Source organism: Brassica napus, chromosome C7 (assembly GCF_020379485.1).
Source record: "Brassica napus cultivar Da-Ae chromosome C7, Da-Ae, whole genome shotgun sequence".
Classification (NCBI taxonomy): Eukaryota; Viridiplantae; Streptophyta; class Magnoliopsida; order Brassicales; family Brassicaceae; genus Brassica; species Brassica napus.
In genome coordinates this window covers 52,341,431-52,360,431 of record NC_063450.1, presented here as the reverse complement: position 1 = coordinate 52,360,431, position 19,001 = coordinate 52,341,431, and the positions used below count along the sequence as shown (strand labels likewise).

Genomic DNA, 19,001 nt, shown 5'->3' with positions numbered 1-19,001 from the left:
TATTTAGTGTAAATTTAGAATATATTCTTGTCTGACACATTTAAACCGAATGTTTTTTACTATGTTCTGCATATATTTTGTAGTACAGAGTTTTCTATTTTTATTTTTTATTTTTGAAAAAGGCTTAAGTTTTTATTTTTAGTTTCTCAAATGTATCATGGATTATGTGTTGTAAAATAGGTTTCCATCATACGAAACCAAAAAAGAATAACATGATTAACACAATAAAGATGAGAATGTAGTGTATGGTTATTTTATTTCGTTTTGTAAACTAAATATTACATCTAAAATTTAGCAGGACTCCAAATTATAAGAAGTGATACATTTGGCTAAGATTCAGCGAAAGAGTTATAAAGAGAGAAACAACGGAAGTTGAAACGTCATCGTCTCTCATCTTGCAAGGATCAACGAAGGGAATTAAGTTTAAAAAAATGGAGGTTCTTAAATGTAGGATAACGACAATTTCATAGACTTCAATAAGAACAACGAAGATGAAGTGTTTTGGATTCAATAAATAGTGACATGGCAAAAAAATTATATTTCATTGGGTGATTTAATTTGCTGAGGTGGATATAATCAATGGAGCTTATATTCCCCTTTTAATAGAGTAAGATTTTTGAAAAAGGCTTAAGTTTTTATTTTTAGTTTCTCAAATGTATCATGGATTATGTGTTGTAAAATAGGTTTCCATCATACGAAACCAAAAAAGAATAACATGATTAACACAATAAAGATGAGAATGTAGTGTATGATTATTTTATTTCGTTTTGTAAACTAAATATTACATCTAAAATTTAGCAGGATTCCAAATTATAAGAAGTGATACCTTTGGTTAAGATTCAGCGAAAGAGTTATAAAGAGAGAAACAACGGAAGTTGAAACGTCATCGTCTCTCATCTTGCAAGGATCAACGAAGGGAATTAAGTTTAAAAAAATAGAGGTTCTTAAATGTAGGATAACGACAATTTCATAGACTTCAATAAGAATTAAGAACAATGAAGATAAAGTGTTTTATTGGATTCAATAAATAGTGACAAGGCAAAAAACTCATGTCAATGAATAGTAACATGACAAAAAAATTATATTTCATTGGGTGATTTAATTTGCTGAGGTGGATAGGCTCAACGGAGCTTATATTCTCCTTTTAATAGAGTAAGATTAGCTTAAGAAAATCTCTCAAAACTTAAGCTCTCACAGTAATCTCTCTCACTTATAAGTTCATGTCACAACTCAACATCTTCTTATATAGAGATTTAAAACTCCTAAACTTAATAGTAAAACTTTTTATCCTAATCCTAATACAAATAGGATTAGTATGACTTGAGTTTCAAGTTATCTTCAAATTTATCTCTAACATTCTCCCCTTTAAACTTGAAGTCACCATCTTTCAAATCTTGAACTCCAACCAGTTCTCGCATCTCTTTGAATTTCAATCTCCCTAAGGCTTTCGTAAGAATGTCAGCTTTCTGAAGACTCCCTGCAATGTGCTCCACGTCCACTAGACCATTGTCTATGCATTCTCGAATGAAATGATAACGTTTATGAATATGCTTACTCCGTCCATGGAAAACCGGATTCTTTGTAAGCGCTATTGCAGACTTGTTATCTATCTTAACCACCACCTTCTCACACGGTTCTTCAGTTACTTCAGCAAGTAATTCCTGTAGCCAAATTGCTTGTTTTGCCGCCTCAGTAGCTGCCATGAACTCGGCTTCACACGAAGATAGAGCAACTGTTTCTTTCTTTTGAGAGCACCATGTGATAGGGCAATCGTTTAGGTAGAACATATCGCCTGTGGTACGTCTTCCATCATCAATGTCAACATTGTGACTACTGTCACTATACCCTGTTAACGTCCAGCCTGCTTTGCTTGACCGGGAGAAGTTGAGACCATATGCAAATGTGCCTTTCACATACCTTAGAACATGTTTTAAAGCCGCCCAATGAGAAGCTTTAGGTTCATGCATATACCTGCTTAATACTCCAACGGAATAGGATAAGTCCGGTCGAGTAAGTAACGCAAGCACCCTATGATCCTGCGGTAGTCCTTCTCATCCACGCTTGCTTCCTGATCCGCCTTGGAGAGCTTGAGACCAGCATCCATAGGATACTGTGTTGCATTGCAGTCAATCATGCTCGTTTCTTCAAGAACTTACTTTGCATAGCTCGCTTGCTTGATTGATATTCCACCATTGTGTTGAACGACTTCAATGCCTAGATAATAGGTTAAGAGACCAAGATCACTCATCTCGAATTTGTTCGACATATTGCCCTTGAACTCGTCTCTTGTGATCAACAAATCATCAACATATACCGCCACAAGCAAAACGTCTCCATCTATCATCAAACAATACATAGATGCTTCCTTTGTGCATCTAACAAACTTCAGATCCTCGAGGGTTTCATTAAGTTTCTCGTTCCATGCCCTCGGGGTTTGTTTCAAGCCATACAACGTCTCTTTAATTTGTAAACTTTCTCTTCACTTCCTTTGACTATATATCCCTCCGGTTGACATACATAAACATTTTCTTTTAGATCACCGTTCAGGAAGGCTGTCTTGACATCAAGATGATGCACTTGCCACCCTCTCGAAGCTGCTAGTGCTATGATGAGACGTACAATTTCTATTCGCGCCACAGGTGAGAAAACCTCTTCATAGTGTACACCGTGTCTTTGAATGTATCCCTTAGCTACCAACCTTGACTTATGTTTGTTTATAGTTCCATCAGAATTTCTTTTTATCTTGAAAATCCACTTCAAACCTATGGCTTTAGCTCCGGGAGGAAGGTCTACCAGTTCCCAAGTCTTGTTCTTCACTATAGATAGTATCTCATCGTCGCAAGCGTTCCTCCATATCTCTTCTTCACATGCTTCATCATAGTTGAATGACTCCTCATTCAACAGTAGTAACAGACGTTCTCCTTCGACTTCAGATAGGTATACATAGTCCTCTAAGTAGGCTGGAGCCTTACTGACCCTAGTTGATCTTCGTAGTACAGGCTCTGCTTCTTGCTCTGTTTCGGATTCTGTCTCATGAGCGTTGTCATCAACTGATGTTGTTATAGGAGTTTGTTCTTCCTCTTTACCTTCTTTGACACTCTCATCTACGTTTCCTTCATCATCTCGTATGCCATTGTTCCCAAAATCACCGAAAGAAAGCTTGAATGATCCCTGAGCAAGAGCTGCTTCGCTTGTAGAGACACTCCAATTCCAACTCTTTTGCTCGTCGAACACCACGTTTCTACTTACAACTATCTTCCGGTTCATTGGATCGAATAATCTGTATGCTTTGCTCCTCGGTTTCGTTCCTAAATGTACTAGTATCCTTGATCTGTCGTCCAACTTTCTTAGATGTGGTGTATCCACCTTGGCATAACTGATACATCCAAACACTTTGAGATGCTCGACATTAGGCTTTCGACCTTTTAGAGCCTCATATGGTGTCTGAGACTCGAGAACTTTTGTTCCTACCCGGTTGATGATATAAGTGGCGTGTCTAACTCCTTCACCCCACAGATAGTTAGGTACGCTCATGTGCTTGAGGATACTCTTTGTCATCTCATCAGCGTTCTGTTTCGTCGTTCTACCACTCCGTTTTGTTGTGGCGAATATAGAGCAGTTAGGTGTCTGTTTATTCCCGTCGTCTCGCAGAAGCTTCTGAACTCATTTGATGTGAACTCACCTCCCCTATCAGATCTAAAAGTCTTTATAGACTCTTTTGTTTCTCCTTCAATGGCGGTTTTGAAAACTTTAAATTTTTCTAGAGCTTCACTCTTCTCTTTCAAAAGTATTGACCACATATACCTTGAGTAGTCGTCAATTAGAACAAATATATATCGATTCTTTCCGGCGGTAGGAGGTGTGATGGGTCCACACAAGTCGCCGTGAATGAGTTCCAATGGCTGAGTTGCTCGATACACAGTGGAGTTAGGGAATGGAGCTCTGCCGTGCTTGCCAAGTAAACACGAATAGCACGTTTCATTGTCGACGTTTAGGCTTGGCAAGCCTATTACTAGTTGCTCTTTCATCGTCATTCGCATGGTATTTTTTCCAATATGACCCAACCGTGCATGCCATTTACTACTTTCGGATTGTGTCTCCACCTGAAGGCACTTAGCTTCCACGATGTTCATCAAAACTTTGTACAGTCTGTTTCTCGACCTCTTTGCTTGTACTATAAGTTTCCCTTGCTTGTCATGGAGAAAAAGGTATTCCTCTTTCATCCTCACTTCACAACCAGCCTCTGTAGCCTGTCCAAGACTAATGATATTGCTCTTCAACTCTGGTATGTAGTAGACATCAGCCAAGATCTTCTTATAACCGTTTTGACTTACAAATAGTATGGAGCCTTTGCCTTTGATGTCGATTCTTGAGTCATCTCCAAATCTCATTTTTCCTGTTTCCGAATAATCAATATTCTTAAAGTACTCATACCTCCCTGTCATGTGATTACTCACCCCATTGTCGAGATACCAAACTCTGTCACTATCCGAGCTAGCTTCAAATTCCTTGGGGTTTACGTTCTTCTCATTGAGGTAGACTACTTCGTGCATCAATAACCTATCTGCCTCTTGTGTATCATCTGTTATCTCCTTGAGTCTGTTTTCGTATGTCTCTTGAAGCTTCAAAAGTCTATCGGGGCAACTGGACGCGAAGTGTCCTTTCTTGTCACACCTAAAACACGTAATTCTTGATATGTCAAACTCTTGATAAGATCTTCCTCGTCCTCGTCCTCTTCCATATGAACGACCTCCTCGTCCTCTGTTTCTAAAGTCTCCATTGTACTCTCGATTCTCTGAGTTCGCATACATAAGCTTACTCTGTTCTTCATGACCATCCTCATCATCCTCTCCAACCCGCTCCTCATAAGCTTTTAATCTACCAATGATATCTTCAAAGCTTGTTACCTTGAGATCAAGTACTTGTTCGAGGGACGCCACGAAGTGTATGTACTTCTTTCTAGGAAGACTCTTGAGAAATTTCTTGACTAGTTTAGTTTCCTCAATGTTTTCCCCTAAAGACGCAGATTTCGAAGAAATCTCAGATAGCTTGCCAACGAAGTCATCGATTGTATCAGTTTCCTTCATTTTCAAGCGATCGAATTCTGCCATTAAGGTCTGTAAACGAGCTTCTCTAACTCTGTCTGCTCCTAGCTGCCGGGATTTAGTGGCGTCACAAACCTGCTTCGCGGTATCTAACTCTCCGACCTGCAAGATAAGCGCCTCTGGAATGGATTAGAAGAGAAGAGTTGTGGCCATATCGTTCTTCTCGGGTTCGATCGTCTCACTTTCAACGGTTTCCCATACTTTATGAACCTTGAGAAGGACCTTCATGTGCATTGCCCAAACTGTATAGTTTGTTGCCGTCAGCATCGGACACTTTATGGATGATGGCCCTTCTTTTGGTCTCGTCGATACGGTCGTGATGTCTCCCATCTTCGTTGAATATGATTTCAGATTTTGCTCTGATACCAATTAATGGTCTAACATGTTTGCTTAACTCACAATATTATAGAATAACTTCTTTATTAGCTTAAGAAAATCTCTCAAAACTTAAGCTCTCACAATAATCTCTCTCACTTATAAGTTCATGTCACAACTCAACATCTTCTTATATTGAGATCTAAAACTCCTATACTTAATAGTAAAACCTCTTATCCTAATCCTAATACAAGTAGGATTAATATGACTTGAGTTTCAAGCTATCTTCAAGTTTATCTCTAACAACTCACTCAGTCCTCATTCTCTTAAGCACTCACACAACACAACCACAAAGTTTTTAGTCCTTTTGTTCCTCCTTTTACTTACCGTTTTAGGTCCCATATATATTATATTATACGACATGCATGACGTTGCTCGTGCAATTTGTAATTTATTTGTAAACACTTTTTCAGTATATTGAAGATGTTGCATGACAATTTACTTTTTGGTAATCTAGCTATCATTTTGCGACCGCTCGTGAGGTAGAAATATAATAGTTTGTATTTTCATCATTAGGATAGTACTAATAAACAAGACTAAAACATTCTACCAAACCATTCTAATGATAAACTATTACCTAAATTAGGTCCAAACTAGTTTTTTCTGCGGGCGGAATATCCATCACACTTATTTATTTGTGATGATTTTGCGATGTAATTAATTTATGCCCTATATTGATTAAAAACGTCCTAAACTTTGAGATACATTATATTAGAGATCAAAATTAAGAACATAATGAAGAGAACGTATTGGCAAAACTTATGCCATGAGTTTGATTCTCCTTGGCCACATAACAGTGATATATTGATGGATTGTATCCGGATGTAAAGCTTCGCATTATTAGTTTTTGGGCTTACAAAACTTTTGGGATCTTCACGGTTATGTGACTTTATATCAAAAGGTTACAGCCCATCTCAGCCAAACTTAAACCGCAAGCCAATCGAGTGTATTTGCCGGTATTGATTCACGGATCTCATATCGATGACCCATTCCACCAAAATCTGAAGTTCATTGACCATGGTCGATATTCAATGAATACAAATAGGCACCCGAAGTTATACTGATATTGATTATTCTTATGCATCTTATGCATTTACTGCCTCTATCCGTTTATCGTTTGCTTTGTTCTCCTCCTTTGTTCTTGATCGATGTGTCAACATCACAAAGGTAAATTCTACAAAACTAAAAATAGAACTATATCAGTAAAATTTTGGAACTATTCTCTGTGATTATCTATATGTTGTTTCTAGAGGCCTCCGATATACACTTTCCAACTATTATTCTCATTCTTCGTGTGTCCACATACTCTACCCAACCTTTTGATTCAGCCAGAAAATATTCATCACACTTTTATATGTAGTGTTTAATTACTATATACCTCTAGACGTCAGAAATGATTAGGTGTTGGGAACATTCAAGCCATCTTCAACGTTTTCTTAATTGATTTTGCAAAATTAATTAAGAAAAGTTAATTTAACTGTAATTAGCACACATACACACATATATATATCTTATAGGGAGGGATCAATAGCTTTAGTGGTATTCTTATTGCGAAAGATATGCTCGAGTAGCCAATGAATGAGCGATCGGTATGTCACTTGCAGCTTAGAATGATCCTGTCAAGAAAATGATATCTCGGTCTAATTTTAGATACCTAACATTACTAGTATTGGTATTTATATTTTATTATATATCATTAGACTACATGAAATTTGATTCCAATCTAGTGAATCACTCTATATCATGATCTAATTTTCTCCTTACTGGTAATTTAAAATTATATTTAATTAGGGCATCTTAGAATATTTTTTGTACTATTAGTGATTTAAGAATAACAATTAGCGTAGGCGTGTAGCCATTTTATGGGTTCACATATCATCATTTTTCCAATTCTATAATATTACAATTTAATTGGTCGGCGAAGGTAACTACAACATCTCAAATTCAGATCTCTAACGCGGAATAAGACGAGAATTTTACAATTACAATTGGATTGGTGCTTCAAAAACTAAATATTTTTGGTTATTTATGAAATTTATGTATTCCTACGCCATTTTTATTCGAACTTACATGAAATACTAATTAGAGTTGCCATAAAACTAAATCAAAATACTTAAATTATTTTATATGGCAAGGGTAATAATATTACATTATAAATAAATAAATACACAACATAGTTATTATCAGTTCGTACTGTTATCATCATAATAAAACATAAAGGAAATATAATATGCCCAAAATTCTAAGAGAATGAGAAGAAAAAAAAGTAAAAAATATAAAACAAAAACTGCCAAGAGATCATATGGTGAACTGAACTTGGAATTTTGGGGTGTCACTACCACTTGTGTACCAGAAATATACCAACTGAATTATTGACTAGAATTTGTATAAATTGTTTTTACTATCTTACCGGGTCATACCGGGACCAAGTGACCGCTATCACTTTGGTGGATCAACCGATGCTTAGTTTTTATATGTCAAGAAACCAATTATTTGTTTCTTCTTAGGATTATACATTTACATGTGAATGATACTAGCTAGTTGAAGTTTACACTAATAATGATGACATATAGCTCAAGTGTATGATACTAGTTGCACTGTAAACTAGTTTAGCAATTAGCATGATGTTATTAGTACTAATAATGATGATCTATAGCTCGTCATATAAACTAATTAGCATGACGCATCACGTTGAGATTAGTTAAAGGTCAATTAAGCCCAGCTGCCCGAATTTTAAAAGTATTGAAAAACTATTACGCTAATGAATATTACATTTTTAGTAGCACAATGCAGCAAACGCGCTCAATTATGAGATGTTGTGTTCGTAGGTTAACAAAGAGAATATGATCTCTCTCCGAGTTGCAAATTCGAATAATAGGTACAAAGCAGCAACTTTTTAATATTCGTGTTTATATATATATTTTATGTGTATCGTGTAAAAGACCATCTAACTTAGAACATAGGTTCGACAAATAAAACGTGTTATTTAATGTAAGAATACTAAGAAATAAGAATATAAAATATTCCATGTTTTTGGATAATGATAATATGCTTAAGTGCCTAATTATACATGGGGAATAAACTCTGCCAACCTCTTTGACGTAATCCACCGATTAAATGTTTTTAAAACGAAATATATATCATTTGACGTAACAAATTGTTTTGCATGGCTTCTCAGTACATATAACTTTAGGTTTTGTCAAGTTATAATTAGTAAATGAATACATAAGCATGGAAACAAATCTATTCTTTTGATCATTCTTCTATAAACACACATGCCAAACCCTAAATAATCTACAAAATTAGTCTCCAAATAATTAAATTTATCTACGGCCAAGTCTTATTACACACTAAAAATAGGAGAGTAGACTTAGCTCATCAAAAAGACTAGTTCATTCTACAACTTCCTCACTTCAGCATAAATACCAAACATGTGAACCCATTGAGGTTTAGCTTTTCACTATATAGCACACAAGATGAATCTCAACGTCTCCTCCTTTTCTCTCCTCTCCCTAACCCTCTTACTCCTCTTCTCGCCCACCGTTACAGCCGATAACATCACACATGCGTTTGAGAAATACTCCAACTTCAGCACCATGAGTGACCTCTTCACCAAAACCAAGCTCACTACACTCATAAGCAAGTACCAAACCATAACCTTACTCGCTGTTAACAACAACAACATCAGCTCTATCACTAACAAATCCGCCATTGAGCTCAAGAACATCCTCATGACTCATGTCATTCTTGATTACTATGACGAGCTCAAGCTTAAGGGGATGAAGGAGAAGAGCATCATGCTCACTACCTTGTACCAAACAACCGGTTTGGGTGAAGAGATGAATGGTTTTCTCAACTGTACCAAATCCAAAGGAAGAGTTTACTTTGGATCCGGAGTAAAGGGCTCACCACTAAACGCTGAGTATGTTACCACGTTGTATCACAACCCTTTTAACCTTTCTATAATACAGATTACCATGCCCATTGTGGCTCCTGGACTCAGCTTAGCCGTTCTCCCACCTCCACCACCACCCGTTCCTTTAGCTCCAGCTCCTGCTCCATCTACTATGAATGCTGCAATGGCTCCAAGTCCATCTCCCATGAGTGGTGCAACCCCTCCAGCTCCAGCTCCAGCTCCTGGACCAGGTAATGAAGACAATGCCTCGGATAGTAATGTACCAAAACTTACACCCGAAACAGAGACACCAGAGGTTGATTCTCCAGCACCTACTCCAAGCGCTGATAATGAGAAGATTGAAGCTGCTGATAAGGCTGGGAAGACCTCTTCTGCTTGCAAGACACGTTTTAGCTTTGAAGTTGTTGTTCTCTTGATGGTATTTTTTGTTAGCTTTGCTTAGTTTTTAAGTTGGAGTTAGATCATGTGGTCTGATGACAATAATGGTAGATGAGATTCAAAAACATTTATTCATTTTGTAGCTTTTTTTTTTACCAAGAAGAGAGACGACTGTGATCATGCAAATGTGGTATTTGTCCTGTTGAACTTTTCTAATTCTAAGTGTGTTTAAAACATAGATTAACCAATGCCATTAATGTTAGAAAAACATGCCTGGTCACAACGAAAAACGCTTCTGCATCTGTTTGCTTCAAACAATGAGAGATGACTAAAACGAGCCCTTACAAATACGAGTAATTAATCTCACACTGTCGCACAAAGAAAAACAGATCAACCAAGCTAATCGTAAATTGTAAAACAACGAGACTGCACTTACAAAAGTGAACCTAACAGATCCAACATTGCTCTAGAAAGTCTTATACATAATCCTAACTGATTAGTGATTAAACTAAGGGCAAGAGCCTTCATTGGAGCAAATGGACGTTTCATCTCCTACATAAGTGATACACGGAAAACAAGATTCTCAACATACAGTTCAATAACATCAACGACACCAAAGCTTTTAGCTTCATTGTCGAGGAAAAGCCCTTATATATACATGTTTTTTACCAGTGCTCTTACCGCTCTTTGTCTTTTTTTTTCTTCTTTTTCTTGGTTGATTTCAACGGACGGTGGAGATTTCTAGTCAATCTTATTTTCTTTCATCTTGGAAAAAGGTAATTTGAATGTACCGTAAAGATTAACAAGGATTAAGAAAGATATTTGACCGTTCGATTGTCTGAAGGGAGCAGGAGCCATTAATAAAGAGAAATTCGAGACGCCTCGGTGTTTTACTTCTACAGGTTATGACTACTTGTCGTTCTGGATTTCCAAAGAGAAAGAAGCTCATTTGTTACCACCAAATGGTCCCAGTTTCTTACAACTTTTAATACTGACTTTGTTAAGTTTCACTTGCATATTAAAATACATAATTGAGTCCTAACAAAAGAAAGAAGGTACAAATACCAATATAAATATATCTTTTTTCCTTTCTGATTAACAATGTAACCAAAAAGCCAGCCTTAAAGTTTATTTTTTTGTAACTTTCTAATTCTTTTTTTTTTGTATAACTTTTATTGTTTTCATTCAAAAACTAAAACCACTAGATAATTTTTTATATCCTACCGTCTTTTTTAAAAGCTTTTATTAGTATTCTCAATCATATATATTCATAACTTTGCAAGCAAGTATAATAGATTATGTTCTTTAGGAATATCATAATTATAGATTAATCTCAATAATTTTGTATGTTTTATTTTTAAATAAATTTACAATTCATTTCATAGTCTTAGTAAATAAAACATGTTAAAAAGATATGAAAATTAAAATATGTCAAAAGAAAATGATATTTTTTTCAGATCCATTTGATAGTGGTTAGCGACCATAGTATATTTTACATGTTATAACTTATACTTATGTTTTCCGGATACTTTTGACTAATTAAATAGTGTATACAGTAGCAGTTTCATGATAAATTAATAAAATTATCATATAATACTTATATAAATTTTAAACGTATACTATTATAATAAATATAAAATTGAACACCTAATATAATTAATAATAATATTGCGTTTATTTTTAATTGGTTGGTTTAAATATTTGGATTGAGAATCAAAAGATATTTTATTCGGAGACCCAAAAAATTTCAATTTAGATCGGGTTCAGTTTTCTAGATACCAAAGTGTTAAACCTTTTCGGATATTCAACAAGTTTCAGTTCATATCTAGTACTATTTTTTAAGATCATATTCGGATTCGAGTCTTTTGCCCATCAATAACCAAGATGGCTTTTTCATGTGCTAAAGAGAGAGAGAGAGATATTTGAAATCCTTAAAACAGGTGAAAGGTATAATACTTGTTTAAAGCTTGATTTAGATATAAAATACAATAAAATCCAATGTTACTGAAATCTAACAAAATCAAATGGATATTGAATAACAAGTGATTTCAATTCATTTCAAATTACATATCTATCAAATGTTTTATCTAATAACACTGAATTTTAATTCACTTGGCGTGGAACAATGAATTCACTTGTCAGTGTGATGACTCCTTTTGGTTTTGCGACGACCATGGTGATGAGGGTGTGTAACAAGTTTCTTTGTGTTTGTGCTGCAATAAACAACAATGTGAAATATTACAATGATTTCTAGATCAACTATTCATGAAAAATTTAGTGAGTTAATTAGGAGACTCACCAGAAAAGGGAAGAGAGCACTCTGTATGCAAAGAAGATGGGTAACGCCAACAACGCAGAAGCCTGAAGTGAAAAGATTTTGAGTTATTAAGAGAGGAGACAGATTAAAATATCAAAAATACTTTCTAGAAGAAAGTGAAAAGACAAATACCGCAAACCAAACAAACTCATTGGTAGCAAAAGCCTCCGTGAGCTCATGGCTCTTTAGTCTTTGTTCAACATGAGCTTGAACCTTCGCAGATAACATGAGAATTTTAGCTTTTAAAATCAAGAAAACTCATTGATTCATCCAGAAAGTGACAATAACTTGATTCATACCTGATTGTGATAAGTCGTGGCCGATTCAAGGAACTCTGTATAAACGATAATCACCTTGGTTGTGTAAGGTTTCATGGAAACCTTGACATTATCAACATGTGGTTTCGTGGCCGTTACCACTTGGTCAACGTATGGCTTGCTAAACTTTTTAGCCTCCTGGAAAAGGTTAAACACGCTATAAGTTTACAATCGTAAACACACAAGCTCAAAAATAGAAACTGATAAAGACACTATACCTGATAATAAGGGTCTACAATTTCTTGAACCGTGACAATGTGAGGAGAAACAGTACTCTTGGATGCATGGTAAGCCTCTTTTGCTTTAATTGATAGTGTTCGGACGTGTGGCTCAACATGTGTAGCGACAGTTCCCTTGATGGCTGGAATATATTTCTGCAAGAAGTGCATCATAAACACACAGAACATAAAAGCCACTCATAAATCTAGAGACTTGTGACAATAATAAACTAATATGCCAGAGAAAATTACTGCAAAATAAATTGCCAATAAGAAGCTTACAGTTTTAGCGTTTTTCACATGTGGTTCAGCCCACTTCACAGCTTGAGTCTTTGCTTCCGTCACCTAGTAGATAATAAGTAAACTTCATTAGTCAGAAGCTCCTATGCTGTTTATAACTCAAATCTAAAGAAGCACACCTTTAGAATGACTGTATCCACAGCAGGTTTCGCGTGGGCCTCCCAATGTGTCTCCGTATAAGCCTATGAGTACATTAAATGCTCAAGTTAATTGAGGGAAAAAACCGCCATGTAACAAAAGAGTAGAAAAGACAAGCAAAAACCTTACCTGAATACTAATCCAGTGAACGGCAAGCCAAGGGGGAAGCCATGAACCATGAGCCTGACCAAAAGACAAGTGATGTTAAATTTTTATGTTCAATTCTGACTTCCAGGCTCTACTAATATCCCAAACAATGAAAAAACCGTGTCAAACCATTACCTCCAGGAGTTCATTAGTTTTTGAGGATGCTTCATGCTTTGTCCTCAATATTTCTTCCTGAAATTTAAATTAAGGACAAAAGCAAAACGTGAGGCAAAAACCAAAACCGTAGGGAGTTAAGTCTAGTAAGAGAGTACTACTCTATATATACCTCAGCTATCTTAATAGCACGTTCAAGTTTGCCTATTTTCTTCATCTGCTCTTCATTTGTCTTCTCAAGCTGCAAGACATCACATACTAAAAATTAAACATCTTCAGGATATTACTATTAAAACAACCAGCTCAGTCTAAAGTACATATCCATACAAGCACATAGCTGTCCTTTAGTGATCTAGTATAGCTGAGAATGGAAGCTTTCAGGGAAAGAAGATAACATGAATGAGGAGGCTAGATCATGAAGATACATGACCTCAGCCTAAACAAAGTCTTAGCTAGAGCTGGAATAAAGAAGGTAAAACAAGCATTCAGTGGAAGTTTAGTTCGGAAACAAGGGAAAGAAGACATACTTTGTCTAGGCTCGAGTTTAGTTCGGTTAGTTTTTTCTCAGCCTCTTTAGTCAGAGCTTCTGTGGAAGTTTTCTCCTTGTTTTTTTGCTCCAAGAAGTTCCTGAGTACCTCCACCTGAATAACAGAAGTAGCATCACAAAATTAAATATAGCCATATAAACAGATTTGATTTCACGAACTTAAAAAGTCTCACCTGCTTCTCTAACTCAACAACTCGTGCTTGAACCTTCCCCAACCGTTTAGCAGAATCTGATGATCCCTAAAATGTGTTAAAAAAATTCAAAACATTTACCACAAGTGTCAAACGAGAAGATGATTCAAAAACAATAGAAAGATCCATACTTGTAGTGATGAGACTTCAGTCTGCAAGGAAGCAATCTTGTCTTCTTTTTCTTTGAGCAGCTTCTCCTTCTCTGCTACCAACTCGTCTTTGCCCTTAACCTCGCGAGCTTTCTCATCGATTTGAGACTCTTCACAACAAACAAAAACATAAGAAAATTAACATCAACCAGTTCAACAAAGCTCCTCCGAGATTTAGATAATTGGATTTTCACAAATGCCACAAACTCATAGCACCACATCAACGAGCTGAAACAGAAATTCATGATCAGCATATACTAATTCAAGTTACAAAAATCAAAACTTGCTATAATTCAATTGGAGGGAAGAGTCTGAAGAATGCAACTCGTTAACTAACCTAGTGCATGGATCTTGGCGTTAAGCTGATCCAGCTGGATCTTAGAGGAGCCGTCGGATCCTGCGGCGTCAAAAGTCTCTGGCTCGTCATCGGAGAAGACAGTGGTGGTGAAAACAAAGGCAAGAAGTAACAAAGCCACGAGCTTGGCGGCTGCCATGTCTAAGATTCACCACTAAACCTCGCGAACGATCAACAAATTAAAGGGACGGAGACTCCAACAAAACAAAGAGAAACGTTTCCACGATCTCTCTCTCTGTTATATATACTTTTTTGACAATGGACGTAGAATATATTTTTCACCCAACACCTTGCGAAGAGGGACAGAGACGAGGGAAGAAGGTTTGTGTGTTGTTGACATCGTGGGGATGTCGTGACCGACACGTGGTACACCAGATCTACTTTGTGTTTTTTTTACATTAATGACGTGGCGAGAATCCAAATGGCTAAACCTTTATTTTATTTTATTTTATTGTTATGGGCTATGAAATACTATTATTGGAGTGTTTTCAAAGTAAATTAAATAATCATATATTCATCTACTTACCAACAAATATATAAGATCTATAAAGTTGCAACAGTGAATAACATATTTTTCTTCTTACCAAAAGTTTTGAAATAAAATATTTTGCTGTTTTTCAAAATAAAAATTATAATACTTCGATATATTTTTCTAAAATATCATTCATTTTAATAAAAAATAAAATAAATAATTTTTTTTTGTTCTCCTAATAAATATAGGTAAATTTGAGTAGATTTATTTCCAAATACTATTGCGAAAACAAATATGAAACTAAGTTGAACATGATCTTTTTTTGAACAACAGTTGAACATGATCTTAACATAAAAAACAAGCATATGCTCAGCCATAAATCAACATTGAATAACAAATTATCCCTATTGATTCTTAACATGCTAGTCACTTTGTCATTGTTACTCTATTTGCAGAACATACATGATAATTATCTAATTATCAGATATTTGACTTATAGTTATAACTTTTGTATTCTCATGGAAAATGTTCAATCTTTGACCTTTTGAGGTTACAAATTTAGAGGCAAACAGAGTCATATCAATCGCATACTTGAATAGGCAAACATGCCACTCCGTGGACAAATTTAACTGTAATTCTGTGTGTACCAAGCAACTCTTTGACCATGGATGGCCACATATAAGCTACGTCGTTCAGCCAAATGTTTATTTTTAACTATTTTGTGGATTAATTGACATTATTTTATTAGTTTCTAATTAGCCATAGTATGTTACCATGACTGGTTATGTTGGCCACGTTAGAGCATTACTATCGCGGTATACTAACACGGTTTTTAAGAAGTGGACCCCGCCATATAGATAAAAACGGGCTCCAGAAATCGCGAATTAAAAAATGGTTTCGGCTGGTTTGTTACACTGTTTTGCGGACCCCACGATACGTTGCGGTCTTTGATTGGTTCGGTTTTAATTTTTTTTTTTAATCAGATAAAACAAAAAAAAAAATTTAATCAAATAAAAAAAAAAAAATTTTGGAAACCCAAAATGGGTTTCACCCGATAATCATGCTCTTAGTATCTAGTGACCACATAATTTCCCATTGCTAAAACTGTAATTTTTTGTTGTGAGAAACATCTTTTCTTGAACTGAACTGATCCAACTTATAATTAATTTTTTTTTTAAAAAGAACAAAAAAAAGTTCATTAACAAACAATTTTAGTTTCATCTGAACATGCATGGGCTTCCACGACTCGGTAAGAGCTGATTTAAAAAGAAAAATAAATCTCAGAACATGTTGTAAAAAAAAAAAAAATGTTGTATATTGTCTTCTTAGCAAAAAAAAAAAAATGTTGTATATAGTGAGGATATATATAGAGTCGATCGTGACGACTGGTTCCGACACATGACAACTAACTCAGAGTGATACTAATGCACGGAATCAATATGTACACTTCACATTTTCTTGCTAGACGTATGTAACGTGAATTATAACAGAAAGTAACGCACATATATAACATAATCATACGCGTATACATTATAAAGTTACCCACATGGAAATGCCAATAATAACGCTCAAATCTCAACAAACCAAAACGTGACACAACAAACATACTCCAATACAATTATATATCTTAAAGTTCTCATGATGTAACTCATACTCTTTCATCATCTAACGCTCCATAAGCCCTAATCAAATACTATATGACCATGATTAATACATTACTCTACGCATAATATATACTTAGAAATTCACTTGAACAAAAAGATCTTAAAACGAAAACTAAACTAATCTTCGAAATCTGCAACTGTGTCATGTTTTATTGAATAATCGATCACTTATTCACCATCACTTGCTCGACCAACTCAAACTCGGTACTACGCAATTCCACAACTAGTTTTTCCATCGATTTTTTTCCTTTGTTTACCAAAGAAGAAAAAATCGAGGTTATAAAGAAGAGGAACCATCATGACCGAGCACAAGAACACAAGCACCGGTCCAAATATCCAAAGCATCAAAGGCAACGCCGCATAGAACAACCTATTCCCCACCGTGTTCAAAACAAACCCTCTCTCCAGCAACTCCGCCACGTACTCCTCCGGCGTTACCATCATCTCCTCATCCAAGTCCTCTTGAGGAAAAGGAGTGTTGATGAGGATGTTGACTTGGTTGATGAACCGGATCGAGAGAGAGTGAGAGAAGAAGGAGAAGAGGAAGATGGTGAGGATTGTGACATACTTGAGAGCCACCATGAACTCTCCGTGAGCTCCGTAAACGGCGTCGTTTAGAGGCTTCTTCACTGCGTATGTGCTGCTTATAACCGCAGCTAGACCCGCGCAGAGAAGGATCGACGTTGTTGCCATTAAAGTTGATCCCATTATGCAGTTTCTTAGCGTTTGAACGGCCAAGATGTTCTTCTTCTCGTTGTCCTAGTTTATTCAAAATACATTTATAGTTACATATATGTGTATGGGTACGTAGATGTATACATGTTTAAAGATTACCTTGATGATGGAAGCGACCCAGAAACGGCGAGCTCTAGCGTTGGTACCGATGATGGTGGTGAGAGGCTGTGTACGTAACTTGTACCACAAGTAAACATGGTAAGCAGCATATACCATTAGCCCTGGCGGCACCAAGATCACATCTAAATAACACTCTCTCCACTCCATTACTGGTTCAAGACTTATCAAAGCTCGAAATCTTTTTGGTAGGTTTTATAACGCCTCTTTTATGTATGACTTGTTCGACGATTTGTAGAAGAAAAATACCCTATTTATAAGAAAAGTTGATAAATACAAAAAAAATTATTGCACTGAAAACTTGAAGCACGAGGGAAATGAAGAAGAGGGATGACGTTGATAGTTTGTCCTTTTGTTCGCCATTGTTGGTTTCTAAAGTTATCTGATCTCTCTTCTTCTTCTTTTTTATTTTGTTAATAAGTGATTTCTGGTTGGAGCCCATCATACTTTTATAAATCTTGCACGCTTCTGATTTCTATCTTCGATCATTTATTTTTAGTCGTAATTTTGAATAATTAAGGCCTATATTAATCACGTATATGTAGTCAAGTAAGGTAACGAAAAGAAAATCACACTACAACTGTTTGTTTTAATATAAGAACATTTTATTATGTCTCTAACATTGTTGATTATTTCACTCTCTAGCTAGCTATATATATTCTAAACTTCTAATTTAAATATATACGTTGTTTATGTTGAAATTTTAGAGAGTAGAGATATGATGTATGTATGTATACATTACTACATGCACACTGCACGACACGTACAACTGTTATCTAAATTAAAGCTTTGAAATTTATTCTAAGTCGCATTTACTTTCCTAATATCTGCTGACTCCGACATATACTGTTGTTTTATCTCAATGCTTCTTCTGTGGATAAAGTTTTCGCAATGTTTTTTTTTCCGGAAAAATATTGCTCGCTACATAAAATATATATTATTCATGACAATATCTTTTAACTTTATGATGTTATGTAGTTAATATCACGAGTTTAGTTTTATTCATCCAAAAAATGATGTGTATGTCGGAGACCATTTAAATCTTTTGTTTCATTAATTGAAATGTTACGTACTTGACGGTAATTTACATAAATTAAATTTTGACTCGTGTTTTAAAAGCGTAAAAATATTTTTTTAACAAAATCTAATTTACAAAATCAATATGTTCTATAAATTTTGATAAGTAGTGTTTTAACATTTTTATTTAGTGTATTTGAAAACAATATAATTATATTGTTTTTATTTTTATTAAATATAAAAATTATATAAGATATTATTTAATTATTTTAATCTGTTTTGGTATGAACTTTTAATAAAAATTTTGTAATTCGTTTGATTAACTGTGTGATATATACTTATTTGATAAAAAAAATTATTATAAAACTTCTTTGATGTCAATTTATTGACTCTAATATTTTATTTGTTTAATATGAAATTATTAAGTTA

General features: G+C 35.2%; 3 protein-coding genes across 3 annotated transcripts; 1 reads left to right on the top strand and 2 right to left on the bottom strand.

Annotated features, from left to right (window-relative positions):
* The first annotated feature begins 8,731 nt into the window (after nucleotides 1-8,731).
* Nucleotides 8,732-10,014, top strand: LOC111208293 (fasciclin-like arabinogalactan protein 5). The gene has a single exon (XM_022707309.2). It carries the CDS (start codon nucleotides 8,957-8,959, stop codon nucleotides 9,836-9,838), a length of 882 nt encoding a protein of 293 aa, XP_022563030.1. The 5' UTR covers nucleotides 8,732-8,956; the 3' UTR covers nucleotides 9,839-10,014.
* Nucleotides 10,015-11,720: 1,706 nt separating this feature from the next.
* LOC106407704 lies at nucleotides 11,721-14,871 on the bottom strand. The gene is made up of 14 exons (XM_013848577.3): nucleotides 14,550-14,871; nucleotides 14,195-14,322; nucleotides 14,046-14,111; nucleotides 13,853-13,966; nucleotides 13,498-13,566; nucleotides 13,347-13,403; nucleotides 13,194-13,247; nucleotides 13,046-13,108; nucleotides 12,909-12,971; nucleotides 12,627-12,782; nucleotides 12,391-12,546; nucleotides 12,224-12,304; nucleotides 12,074-12,135; nucleotides 11,721-11,987 (listed from the first exon to the last, which is right to left on the bottom strand). Exons 1-14 carry the CDS (start codon nucleotides 14,704-14,706, stop codon nucleotides 11,906-11,908), a joined length of 1,308 nt encoding a protein of 435 aa, XP_013704031.2. The 5' UTR covers nucleotides 14,707-14,871; the 3' UTR covers nucleotides 11,721-11,905.
* A 1,652-nt stretch (nucleotides 14,872-16,523) lies between these two features.
* Nucleotides 16,524-17,823, bottom strand: LOC111207666. The gene is made up of 2 exons (XM_022705924.2): nucleotides 17,538-17,823; nucleotides 16,524-17,462 (listed from the first exon to the last, which is right to left on the bottom strand). The coding sequence occupies exons 1-2, from the start codon at nucleotides 17,703-17,705 to the stop codon at nucleotides 16,911-16,913; spliced, it is 720 nt and encodes a 239-aa protein (XP_022561645.2). The 5' UTR covers nucleotides 17,706-17,823; the 3' UTR covers nucleotides 16,524-16,910.
* Between the last annotated feature and the right edge of the window lie 1,178 nt (nucleotides 17,824-19,001).

Bases quoted from the DNA above. Each gene is read 5' to 3' on its own strand.
- LOC111208293 (XM_022707309.2), top strand. From the start codon at position 8,957: ATGAATCTCAACGTCTCCTCCTTTTCTCTCCTCTCCCTAACCCTCTTA.
- LOC106407704 (XM_013848577.3), bottom strand. From the start codon at position 14,706: ATGGCAGCCGCCAAGCTCGTGGCTTTGTTACTTCTTGCCTTTGTTTTC. The intron at 13,404-13,497 runs GTATATATAGAG...TTTAAATTTCAG, and splicing joins GTGCTATTAAGATAGCTGAG to GAAGAAATATTGAGGACAAA. The intron at 11,988-12,073 runs GTGAGTCTCCTA...TGTTTATTGCAG, and splicing joins GTGCTCTCTTCCCTTTTCTG to CACAAACACAAAGAAACTTG.
- LOC111207666 (XM_022705924.2), bottom strand. From the start codon at position 17,705: ATGGAGTGGAGAGAGTGTTATTTAGATGTGATCTTGGTGCCGCCAGGG. The intron at 17,463-17,537 runs GTAATCTTTAAA...TGAATAAACTAG, and splicing joins GGGTCGCTTCCATCATCAAG to GACAACGAGAAGAAGAACAT.